This window comes from Lynx canadensis, chromosome C1 (assembly GCF_007474595.2).
Source record: "Lynx canadensis isolate LIC74 chromosome C1, mLynCan4.pri.v2, whole genome shotgun sequence".
Classification (NCBI taxonomy): Eukaryota; Metazoa; Chordata; class Mammalia; order Carnivora; family Felidae; genus Lynx; species Lynx canadensis.
Window position 1 is genome coordinate 107,312,502 of NC_044310.1, and position 12,996 is coordinate 107,325,497.

The 12,996-nt window shown below is 44.4% G+C and overlaps 1 protein-coding gene across 1 annotated transcript; it reads left to right on the forward strand.

The window, feature by feature from the left end:
* The first annotated feature begins 6,131 nt into the window (after positions 1–6,131).
* LORICRIN (loricrin cornified envelope precursor protein) lies at positions 6,132–7,211 on the forward strand. Its single transcript, XM_030325663.1, has 2 exons — positions 6,132–7,077; positions 7,117–7,211. The coding sequence occupies exons 1-2, from the start codon at positions 6,132–6,134 to the stop codon at positions 7,209–7,211; spliced, it is 1,041 nt and encodes a 346-aa protein (XP_030181523.1).
* The last annotated feature ends 5,785 nt before the right edge of the window (positions 7,212–12,996 follow it).

The following is a 12,996-nucleotide window of genomic DNA, read 5'->3' on the forward strand; positions in this document are numbered from 1 at the left end:
TTATTTGACTTGGGAGTCAGTTAAAGCAACGATGCATTATCTGCCCATGGATAATCAGTGGATTAACAGTGGACGGGCTGAACCAACATTCTTGGGCCACCAACTACCACCAGGCGCAAAAGTCCTGAGAGGCCTCCTCTGACACAGCCTATCTCGGAGCAGGACAGAGCCCATAACTGCTGTTCACTGCTCCTCCCTGCTTGTAAAGTTTATATGTGAGCCCTCAGGCTATGCAGCAGCTGCCCACCTGTTGAAGGAACTCAGCATCAACAATTTCCTTCCAGGCCCAGAGGCTAGAGCACTCAGACCCAGGAGTTTACCTGAACATGTCAGCTCAATACTTTTACTGTCTTTGTAACTACTTCCTGGTCTCACTGCCAACACCTGGAGATAATCTTGTCAGGAGAAATCACAAAGCCTCTGCGGAGTCTGCAGTGGGAAAAGCTTAGAATGGGAAGGCCGGAGACCCAGGCTCTAGTCTCAGGCCTGTTGTGTGGCCTAAATAGTTTGGCTTCTCTGGGCCTTGGGTTGTTCATCTACCTCCAACAATGGTAAAGGTCTATCAGATGACCTCTACCTCCTCTTGGCTCCTACAGTCCACTAATTAACAGAACTGTCCTTGAGCACCTGGGAGCAACCACAAGAGTGAGATCTGTTCCCTGCCTCCTAGAGGGTGTGAACCTGAGCCTGCCTGGGATGTCATCCCCTCATTCTGCCCATATTGATTCAAAAAGAAGAGGCATGTAGTACTTGGAAAGAATGCAAAATTTGGAATCAAAACAACTGAGTCTGAATCCTGGCTTTGCCACTTAAAGGTTGGGGAAATGTAAGCAGTTCCATTAGCCTCTATGGGCTGATTGCTTTATCTGGGAAATGAGGATGACATCACTGAGCACACAGGACCCTTGTGAGGAATAGACAAGACCCATATGCAGCAGCAGTCCATAAACACCAGAGTCTGTCCACACCAGAAGTGTCTAAGCCAAGCAAGTGCAGTCCCTGGGCACACTGCTCATCTTGCATGCATCTACAAGCTATTCAGGAATGCTGGAACAACTCTGCTGTGGGCCTCCTTCTCCATGCAGGGATGAGCTCCAGAAGCACCCAAAAGAGAGTCATTCAAAAGTCAACACGTCCAAATAAAGCTCCAGGATGCTATAAACTCTCTTTGAATCTTAGGATGCAAAATAAGGAACTAATGGGGACCCAGCTGTCAAGGACAGTTATAAGTTGAAAAAAGGAGACAAGGCTACTGGATGTGTCATTAGCAGGCTGTAACTGGTACAGTAGTTCCTTAAGGGATTGGAAAGGGAAAGTGGCAAAGAAAATGAAACCAGTGGGTGGATGGACCTAGGGAAGCTTCCTGGAGAAGGAATTTTAGCAGCCATGAACCACTAGAGAGCTGTCCTTCTCCCAGTTCTGTAACAAAGACAACCACCTCTTCAAACTGCTGACCCAGGAACGTTGGAGAGAGGATGAATATGTACCCTGGAGCAGTGGGGGGGGGGGGGGGGTTTTGAAGCTCTGAGGCACCTCCTGGGCAGGACTAGAAGAAGAAACTTTCACAGTGAATGTAAACAATGTTACGTTTAGGGCTTCCAAGCTCTATGCCTGCCCTGCCAATGCTCCTGAGCCCTTGCCCTGTGTCTTTTTTTATTCTTTACAAACCACCTGTTGCCCTTTAACCCTCAGTTAGGTAGGTTGTCAGCACTCAATCATGAGGATGCATGTGTGTAGTTTTAGACACATAAAGACTGTAATAAGTAGGCTTCTATCAGGCTGGGGGTCCCCATATTCAAGAGCTGTGATCTCCCTTCAGACTGAGGATTGCCTGGGATAGGGACCATGTCCCCCCCCCCCACCACCACCACCACCAGAGCTGTTAGTCAACAGGCATTAAGAATTCCTTTCAGGGGCACCTGGGTGGCTCAGTCGGTTAAGCTTCTGACTTCAGCTCATGTCATGATCTCACAATTGGTAAGTTTGAGCCCTGCATCGGTCCCTATGCTAACAGCTCAGAGCCTGGAGCCTGCTTCTGATTCTGTGTCTCCTACTCTCTCTGCCCCTCCCACACTCACGTTCTGTCTCTCAAAAATAAATAAATCTTTAAAATTTTTTTTAAATTAAAAATAAAAGAATTCCTTTCATTTCCACCAGGATTCAGTGAGCAGCTATTAATTCCTAGCACCACACTGAGCACTGAAGCATTTGCATTCTGGTCCATCCCCTCTAAGGATACAGGTAAAGGCAAGAACAAAGATGTGATCTGTGAGGCTACAGAACTCAGGTGTGCTAGCACACATTCAAGGTAAGTATATAAGGGTTATAAATCTTAAAAATATGACATATGAAGTCAAAAAACTTCAAATACCCAAGTGTAATAATTCTACAAACTTCCATCATTTCCTCACTGATTTGATGAAATGTGATCATCAATTGCTGTCCACACAGTATCTCATTACTTCTGGTCTAGAGGGATAAAATGGAGAAGCAAGCTCATATGTTCACCTCAGGCAAGGTTAACTTAGAGCCTACAAGATCTAGCATTGCTGTCAATACCATGTTGCATCAGCCTCTTCTACATGTTAGCAAAGTAGAATGTACTAGTTAGAAAGGTTTTCTTATTAAATGCTACCTAGAATAGCAAAGGCAGGCATGGAATATCCCTCTCCAAAATCCACCAAGGAGATCTGTGCACAGCTTTGACAAGGTTTCTGACTCTATTAATGTTCAGTGTAGTACCCAGTACACTGTGTTGGCTGGATTAATGCATAAAGCTCTAGAATCTCAAATCTTATACATAGAAAGAAAGAAAATATCATATCTTTACATACTCCAACTGACATGGGCAATTTGAAGATTATTAGCTTTATGGGATTACCTGCACTTGAGGCTTCCAAACTTGAGAATTTCATATAGTAACATTTCCCTCTCTTCTGTGATAGCCAATTTTTATAGTTTGACAAGTAAGGACTTGAAACAAACTACAACCTCCTAGGGTTTCCATCACTTTTAAACAAAATGATATTTTTAACACACACAAATGTAGGAAGGCCATGATTTCAAAATAAAAGACTTTTCTTCTCAAGAATACACTACTGAGGGGCACATGGGTGGCTCAGTCAGTTAAGTGTCCAGCTTCGACTCAGGTCATGATCTCACAGTTCGTGTGTTCGAGCCCCACGTTGGGCTCTGTGCTGACAGCTCAGAGCCCGGTGCCTGCTTCGGATTCTGTGTCTCCCTCTCTCTCTGCTCTTCCCCCACTCATGCTGTCTCAAAAGTAAATAAACATGGAAAGAAAAAAAAAAAAGAGTACACTGCTGATATCCTTTTACTTACATTCTCCTCCAGACTAGAGAACACACAGTAATGGGCCAACATGGGCCCACAGATCAGTGCTGGAATTGTACATGGTCTACACCCTCTCTCTTTCTCCAGTGCTTCCCAACTAAATAAAACCAACCTTTGTTATACCCATGGTAGCCATCTAGTTGGGGCTTATTTCCCTTCAAAATCTCACTGGTGCCTCAGCTTCAAGTTGAGAAACATGCTTTCTCCAATAGGTCCTGGCTTCTCCCTTCTGGCTAGTTTCTCAGGAGGAGAGCATCTGGGTTTGCCTGGGTTCATGCCTTTCAAACTAAAACTAGAGCCACAGGTTTCTGAAGGCCACAGTCTAATCAGGACCACTTGATCATTAAAACTCCACCATAATTAACAGTCAATTTATTATTGGAGCTGTCATTTCGACACACAGATGGGTGGAACAAAGTTCAAATGCCATAACTTAGACAATAACAATTGAGTTCCAGTGATGAAAGAAGGGGGGGAGCATGCCATTCATACATAGAGGTGATGCTACTGATCCAGGGTCAGTGGGGAATTTTTTAGTTATTTTCCCACTAAGAACTTGCCTCAAGTTACCCATGGACTCCTTTCTGGCCTTGGTGTCCAAGGGTAGGCCACGTTGGAGGTAAGACTGTGCTGTAATAGGAGAAGACAATAAAAACAAAAGCATCACCTTCTGCACTTTATATAACTATTCCTGCTTCCTGAGTCTGTGAAACAGGTATTATTCTTATTTGATAGACAAGGTCACTGAGCATCAGAAGCCTACTTATTCAATAGTCAACAAATAACTACTAAGTGCCTCCTATGTCAGACACTGGGTAAGGTGCTGTGACTTTGTCCAAGGTGACACAGCTGACAAGTACCATAGGGAGCACCCAAACCCAGTCACTTAACCTCAAGTCCCCTCCATTCCACGGCTGCCTCATAGGCTGAGGTCACTGTTGCCACATAAGACCTCAGGATGTCAGGGCCAAAGGCCATGGTGGGAAGGACCACATGGTCCTTCCTTGCTCCTCTGCAAGGAAAGTGAGTATCAACGATCAGAGGAATAAATCTGCAGAAATAAATAAATGTAGATACCCATGTTCCATTAGTAATAGCCCTGTCTATGGTGTAGACTCTTGGGCCAACTCTTGGGCCAGTTATAGCCCTGTCTATGGTGTAGACTCTTGGGCCAACTAAGAGTCTGAGACCTAGTCCTCAAGCACGGACCTCTGTTCACAGCATGAACACTTTGTCATAGGTTGTGGAAACAATGACTGCCATCCACTCTAGCCAGCCATCCCTGCTGCCATACAGTTGCATCAGAGAAGGGGCCAGTCACACACTATCTCAAGAATGCCAAAATCTTCATGAACGGGCCACCCTGTGCCTGTAATCAACAGACAGGTGGGGTGACAGCCATGGGTCACATAACTGAGGCCAAACATGAGAGGCTGGCCCAGATCAATAGATGAGTCAGGGCTCAGAGTATAAAACCTTGGGAGCTCCAGTGCTCCTAACATAAGCCAGCATCTCCTCTCCTCACTCAGCTCCTGGTGCTTCAAGTAAGTGTGAGTTCTCCTGACTCTCATCTTCCCAGCTAGTCTTCCCCAGGCCTGTGCAGGCTAGGTGGACTAGGGGACAGATTGGCAAGACCTCTGACCCCTTTGGAAACTATAGGACCTCTGACTTTCCAACTGCATTCATGTTTAGAGGGAATTCAGGCAGGAAGGCAGTGGGGGCTGAGCTGTTGCTGTGTGGATTTGTGTCTCTGATCTTCTGGCCACAATAGGAACTCCACAAAGACAAGACTACCTTCTATCTCTATGGCACCCCTCTAGGAGCAGGCCAGTGATGGGCACAGAGGGACATTCTGCAGACTGCTCCTATGAGTGGGCAGGATGGACCTTATGCACTGGTCAGGAGAATAGGCTGAGTCTTAGTTCCAGAGAGTAAGGGAGAACAAGGAGAGTAATGCAGACAATGCTGCAGATGGTGGATATTTGGGGAACCTCAGGAACCCAGTGCCAGTTTTTCAGAGATGTTCTGAGAGAGAAATGGCATGAGATGCCATGGCACAACTTCCTACTATTAATGGCCCCCCTCAACCAAGCTTGGCTGTAAGCAAAGCCTACATCTTCTGGTCAGAGATTCTGATCCAAAGGACCACTGGGTCCTTTCCCCTGTGTACAGACAAGAGCAGACCAGGGGGAGACTGCTTTTTCTGATAACTAGCTTCCGGATCATGGCTAGGCTCAGTGGGACAGACCAAGAGTTTGAACTAAGAGCTTTTGCAGAGAAGGGGGGGGGGCAACAGCCCTCTGACATTCGGACAAACCTCCCTCTGTTTTGTCAAGGATAGGTAAAATCCTCCACCCTAGGTGGAGGTTTGTGGAAATTTCTATTTGCATTCAGAGAATCCGTGTTGGGATTGGAGGAGGCATGAGTGATGAAGTGCTCGAACTGTCTCATTTTTCAGGAAGTGAGGATAGAGGTGGGACTGTGGGTCATTTGCTCCCAAATCACTCAGATGCCAAAGGCAGAGCTGGGAGAGAGAAATGCGAGCAGTACCTGGGCTATTTACTGCTTGGTAAAGACTTTCTGAGGGGGAAACGACTAATCCCAGGAGTCCCATATGAGAGTTCTTCCCGGTCTAAACAGAGGGCATCAAGCCCAGCCTGGCCGTGCTGCCCTGGAGGATGATGGGCGTTTCCACGGCTGTCCCTGCCTCTTCCATGCGCTTGCGGTTGGTCCAGTGATGCTCCCTGCTCTTTCTAGGCTTCTCTCTCTCCTTAAACAAGATGTCTCACCAGAAAAAGCAGCCCACCCCCATGCCCCCAGTGGGCTGCGGGAAGACCTCCGGCGGGGGCGGCGGGGGCGGCGGAGGCGGCGGAGGCTCCAGCTGCGGAGGCTACTCAGGAGGCGGCGGAGGCTCCAGCTGCGGGGGCTACTCCGGCGGCGGCGGCTGCGGCGGTTCCAGCGGGAGTGTGAAGTACTCCGGGGGTGGTGGCAGCTGCGGGGGCGGCGGAGGCTCCAGCTGCGGAGGCTACTCCGGGGGCGGCGGAGGCTCCAGCTGCGGAGGCTACTCAGGAGGCGGCGGAGGCTCCAGCTGCGGGGGCTACTCCGGCGGTGGCGGAGGCTCCAGCTGCGGAGGCTACTCCGGCGGCGGCGGCGGCGGCTCCAGCGGGAGTGTGAAGTACTCCGGGGGTGGTGGCAGCTGCGGGGGCGGCGGAGGCTCCAGCTGCGGAGGCTACTCCGGGGGCGGCGGAGGCTCCAGCTGCGGAGGCTACTCCGGGGGCGGTGGAGGCTCCAGCTGCGGAGGCGGCGGAGGCTCCAGCTGCGGGGGTTACTCCGGGGGCGGGGGAGGCTCCGGGCAGCAGGTTCAGTGCCAGAGTTATGGAAGCATCTCTAGCGGCGGCTGCGGCGGGGGCTCCCCCGGCTGCGGGAGCGGCGGGGGCTCCTCCGGCTGCGGGAGCGGCGGGGGCTCCTCCGCCTGCGGGGGAGCTGGCTACTTCTCCTCGCAGCAGACCACCCAGACCTCCTGCATGCCGCAGCAGAGCTACGGAGGGGGGTCTTCCTGCGCTGGGGGCGGCGGCTCCTCTGGAGGCGGCGGCAGCTGCTTCTCCAGTGGTGGGGGGTCGTCCTGCGCTGGGGGCGGCGGCTCCTCCGGGGGCGGCGGCGGCTGCTTCTCCAGTGGTGGGGGGTCGTCCTGCGGTGGGGGCGGCGGCTCCTCCGGGGGCGGCGGCGGCTGCTTCTCCAGTGGTGGGGGGTCGTCCTGCGGTGGAGGCGGCAGCTCCGGTGGGGGCTCCGGAGGTGGCAAGGGCGTCCCGATCTGCCACCAGACCCAGCAGAAGCAGGCGCCTACTTGGCCAAGCAAATAAGGCCAGTTGGACGCCGCGGAGACTGAGGAGCTGGAGCCGTTTTCCGTGGGCGCCTATGGGCTCAGCGCTCTCTTGATATTGCCGAGGTTCCCAAATGCTTCATGTGTTACACCCAGACGAAGCCTTAGAGTTCTGGGGCTGCTTCTTGTTCTACAGGTTTTCCTCTTTGGTTTCTGTACAACTACCTCTCAACCCCAGTGCCTCCTCAGTCAATAAATTTGCAATTCATGAGAATTTCTGTGTTTTAGTCACCTTTGTATCTTCCAAGTCACATTTCATTCATTTCCTTTCCTCCGTTCACTCATCCGTCCATATATACATTCATTCAACAAATACACTTATTTTGTTGGGGGAAGGGGGTCAGCAGAGGAGGGAGGAATGACTGGCAACCAGAAGCAAAGATGTGAGCTCTCTGTTTTATGGCTTAAGATGGTGAGGTGATCCTCAAACACAAAGATTCTGCGGACAGATTTCCATGAACAACCCCATAGTGGTTTGGATTGCCACTCTGGGTCTTCTTCTTGAGCTCAATGCTTTTTAAAGACAGGTCTGCCCTGGGGAGATGCTGTCTCTCATAGTCCAGAACTTGCTCTGCAAGGTCTGAAGGCAGGGTGGCTTCACATGAGGAGCACTAGCGTATGCTACCCAGACTCACAGGAGAAAGAATAATTGTATATATGTGACTCTCTACAGCGTGTGAGATGTTTACTAGGTACCTGTAGGGAGAGGAGGAAGTACAGGAGCTGTTTCCTGATCTCTTAAAGACGCTTCACCTAACTTAGGAACATACAGCGTAAGTGTATGCAAAAAACATACCAGTACCAGAGAGGTCATGGGGAAACACAGGAAACATACCAATTAGCAAGGAAAAAGCTCTAATTGCTCTGTTAATTGCGTAGGTCTCAAAAGAGATATAGAGTATCAGTCTGGCCAGGAATTCTCCAGGCCCCATTTCATATCTTGATTCTACTACCTCTAGGTAAATGTTAACTTATTGATTTACCTGAAGCAAAACACCTGCTACACCAAAAATCCAAAGTACTCTCCTTACCCAGTCATTGCTGGAGACAAAAAGACAAATTATCCCTCCCCAGTTCTTCCATTTAGAGAGTCAAAACAGGTAGCAGCTTTAAAGACCCAATAGTCCAACCACTGCATATTATATATACATATACATATGTATATTTTTTAAATAAAAGTAAGACATTTAGTTCTGTATCAGATGGAGTAGATGCACTTCTCCTTATTGCTCCAGCTAAATGTAACTAAAATATCTGGGCATAATATATTTAAAAAAACATAAGGACAGTCTAAAAGGTGGAGAGAAGAAGGCAGAGTAGCTAGGGTCCTCAGAACTTTAGGACTGACACTGTCTGTGGTAAGTTCCCTGGGTTTCCTTTTTGCTTCCTATTATCTTAGATTGGGCACTGCAAAGTCTGCAACCAAGAAATGCCAACAGGTGCAGACAAACAAATACCTCCCACCATATCCAAAGGACCAAGAAACATGACCTAGAGAGGCAGAAATCTTTTATGATAATATCCACCCTACTATAACTAACCACCCTGGAAAAAAAGAACGAGAAGATTGGACTTCTCCTTTCCAGGGGTAAGGAGATAACACCCCCTATGCACACACTTCCTTCACTGGTGTAGTATTAGCAGAGACCTGCTGTAATATAAGATTTGAATAAGATCCAGGGTCTCAAAACATAATGCCTGGAATGTCTAGCACACAATAAAAAATTACTTACCATACCAAGAACCAGGAAAATCTCAACTTGAATGAGAAAAGACACAATCAATACCAACACTGAAATGAAACAGATTTGGGACTTTAAAGATATTATAAAAATGCTTCCACAAGAATTTACAAACACACTTGAAAAAAATAGAAAGTCTTGGCAAAGAAATGGAAACTATAAAGAAGAATTAAGTGAAAATTTATAATAAACAACTGTAGAATTAAATTTTAGAATTGAAAAATATAAAATTCACTGGATGTGTTCAGTAGCAGAATGGAAATCACAGTGTAAAGAATCAGTGAACTCGAAAATAGGTCAATAGAAATTATCCAATCTCAATGACAGAGAGAAAATAGGCTGAAAGAAAAGAAGAAGAAGAAGAAGAGAGCTTCAAAAGCCTGTGGGACAACACAAGAGCTAGCATTCATGTAATCAGAGTCCCAAAAGGAGAAGAGAATATGGGACTAAAATTTTTAGAAGAAATAATAGGTCAAAATTATGTAAATTTGGTGAAAGACATAAATCTACAGATTTAAGAAGGTAAGTCAGCTTCAAACAGGATAAACCCAAAGAAAGCCACACCAATACATCACTCTATAAAAGTGAATTTAAAATGAATGAAAGACTAAAAGTTAAGACCTGAAACTATGAAACTCCTAGGAGAAAGCATAGGGATAAAGTTCCTTGATAATGGTCTCAGCAGCAATTTTCTGGATATGACAACAAAGCATAAGCAACAAATGCAAAAAGATAAATAAATGGGACTACATCAAACTAAAGTGCTTCTCACAGCAAATGAAAAACGAACAAAATGAAAAGGTGGCCTACAGTATGGCCTACAGTATGGGAGAAAATACTTGCAAATCATATAACTGACAAGGGGTTATAATCTAAAATTTAGAAAAATAACTTACAACTCAACAGCAAAAAAAAAAAATTAACAACTTAAACACTGACAGAGAAGCTGAATATACCATTATCCAGACACACCAATGGCCAACTGGTACATGAAAAGGTACTCAACATAACTAACCATCAGGGAAATGCAAGCCAACATCACAATGACATATCACCTCACACCAGTCAGAATGGCTATACTCAAGAAGATAAGAAATAACAAGTATTGGCAAGGATGTAGAGGGGGAAAAAACAAACAAACAAACAAACAAACAAAACCTAGTGCACTCTTGGTGGGAATACAAATTGGTACAGCTGCTATGGAAAACAGTATGGAGGTTCCTCAGAAAGTTAAAAATAGGATTACCATTTACTCTAGAAATCCCATTTCTGGGTATATATCCAAACTGAAATCAGGATCTTGCAGAGATATCTGTATATACAATGTTCACTGCAGCATTACTCCCAATACCTAAATGTCCATCAATAGATGAATGGATAAAGAAGACCATGTATATGTGAATATTATTCAGCCAAAAGAAAGAAGGAATTCCTGCCATTTGCAACAACTTGGATGGACCTTGAGGGCATTATGATAAGTGAAATAAGTCAGATAACAAGTTTGGTGGTCTAATGTAAGTATGTGATTATAGCTAATAATCTTGTAACATATACTTGCAGGTTTCTAAGAGAATAGATCTCAAATATTTTCATCAGAAAAAAGAATAGGTAACTGTGTGACAAGATGGAGGTAGTAGCTAATATTATAGTGGTAATCATTTTGCAATTTTTAATGTATCAAATCAACATGTTATATAACTTACACAATGTTATATGTCAATTATATCTCAATAAAGCTGGTAAAACATATAATAAAGATGCTTATAAGAGTTGTACACATAAAAGCAAAAGAGAGAGACAAAGAAATGAAACCCACACCAAAAACATTATAACCAAACTTTTGAAAACTAATGACAAAGAAAAAAATCTTGAAAGCAGGTAGAGAAAAATGACACATCATCTACAGGGAAACTATGGTTTAAATGACAGTAGATTATTCATCAGAAACCAGGAAGGAAGGAAGGAAGGAAGGAAGGAAGGAAGGAAGGAGAGAAGGAAGGAAGGAAGGAAGGGAGGGAGGAAGGGAGAAAAGAAGGAAGAAAGGAAGGAAGGAAGGAAGGAAGAAACCATGAAGGCCAGAAAGAAGTGGCACATTTTTCAAGTGCTGAAAGAAAAAATTGGCAACACCAAATTCTATATGCAGTGAAAATATTCTTCAGGAATGAAGGTGAGATATAGTCTCAGATGAAACAAAACAAACCAAACCAAAGATTGTTTCCAGCAGACTTACTCTCAAAGAATGGCTAATAGAAGTTCTTCTAACAAAAAGGAAATGATCAAAGAAGGCACCTTAAAATACCAGGAATGAAGAACAATGCAAAGTATAAAATTATGAGTAAATTTAGGACAGTATCTTTCTTCTCTTGAGTTTTTAAAAATAATATTGAAAGTTGTACCAATAACCAAAACATTGATGTAGTTCTCAATGTATGTAGAAGAAATATTTAAGATAATATAATTGGGGAATTTAAGTAAAGGACCAAAATGGAGATAAGGTCTACCTTTCAAAATGTCAATAACAATAGTCTGTGATAAGGTATGTTGTATACATAATGTAATATCCACAGTAGCCACTAAAATAAAAAACTATACAAAGAGATACAGTCAAAAATATCATCATAGGTAAATCAAAATCAAATTCTAAAAAAAAAAAGAAAGGTAAAATTTTATGGTAGTATAGCATACATTTTCAGATGGTCTCTAACTTATAATGGTTTGACTTAAAATTTTTTGATTTTACAATGGTGTGAAAGCAATACTCACTCAGGAGAAACCATACTTCAAATTTTGAATTTTGTTATTTTCCTGGGCAGCTCCCGGTCAGCCACACAGTCATGAAAGTAAACAAATAATACACTTACAACCTTTCTGTACCCATACAACCTTTCCATTTCCCACTTTCAGTACAGTACTGAATACATTACATGAGATATGCAAACCTTTATTATAAAATAGGTTTTGCATTAGATTATTTTGCCCAACTGTAGACAAAAGTAACTGTTCTGAGCACATTTAAGGTAGACCAGGTAAAGCCATATTGTTTGGTAGGTCAAGATGTAGTAAATGCATTTCAACTTAAGATATTTTCAATTCACAGTGTGTTTACTGGGATATAACTCTGTTAACAGACTTGGGTCCCTGGTCCTAGCAAAGGTAGAAATGAGGCTGGACCCAAAATTTAAAAGCACAGGCAAAACTTTATTGGGGCTTACGCTGGAGCACAAAGGAAAGAATCTTTAGGCTGACTCACTGAGGAGAGGTCAGGGAGGATTTTTTAAAGAAACTTAGGTGGGAAAAGTGTGCCATCTAACCATGTAGAAGTGGGGATTTATTAGCACCTGTGCACTTAAACACCATGCTTCTTCATGAGTTGCATGTCAAATTAACATGTTAAATCTCCACACCTGAGCGTGACTTTTAGTATTATAATGAGGAGAAAGTTGGTGAAAGTTCAGCACCATCTTGGTGCAGACTGGTTTGGACTGGTCTTGGCTTGCTCCTTAGCTGCTTGTTTGCTCTGCAAGAAAAGTGCTAAGGGCCACCAGGCAGCAGGAGGCTTTCCAGGTGCACAGGGCCTTGCTCCCAAGGTTCCTGACTGTTTCAACCCTGCTATAAGTTGAGAACATCTGTGTACAAATGCACAAAATAGAAATGACAGAATAATTTTTACCAAGTGAACGCACCCCAATAACTAAACCTTATCCCTGTCTTAGTCATTAAATATGTCAGATGTATCATTGTTCTGACTTCTAATATTTTAGGTTAATTTTGCTTATTCTTGAAGGTTATATTAAATATAGTCCTGTGGTATGCATTTTTTGTGTCTGGCTTTTTTTGCTTAATATTATCTCTGGGAAATGTGCTTGCTTTGAGCAGTAGCTTCTTATTTTTCATTACCATTTGGTTTACCAGTGTGTAAATATATCATAGTTTGTATTTTCTATTGTCATTAGAAATTGTTTTGTTTCTTTTTGTTATAGCTTTGAGACACTCAAGTCAGTGATTAGTTTTCCACAAATCAAA

Coding starts and splice junctions, on each gene's coding strand:
- LORICRIN (XM_030325663.1), top strand. CDS start 6,132: ATGTCTCACCAGAAAAAGCAGCCCACCCCCATGCCCCCAGTGGGCTGC. Junction 7,078..7,116: donor CTCCTCCGGGGGCGGCGGCG/GCTGCTTCTCCA, acceptor CCTGCGGTGGAG/GCGGCAGCTCCGGTGGGGGC.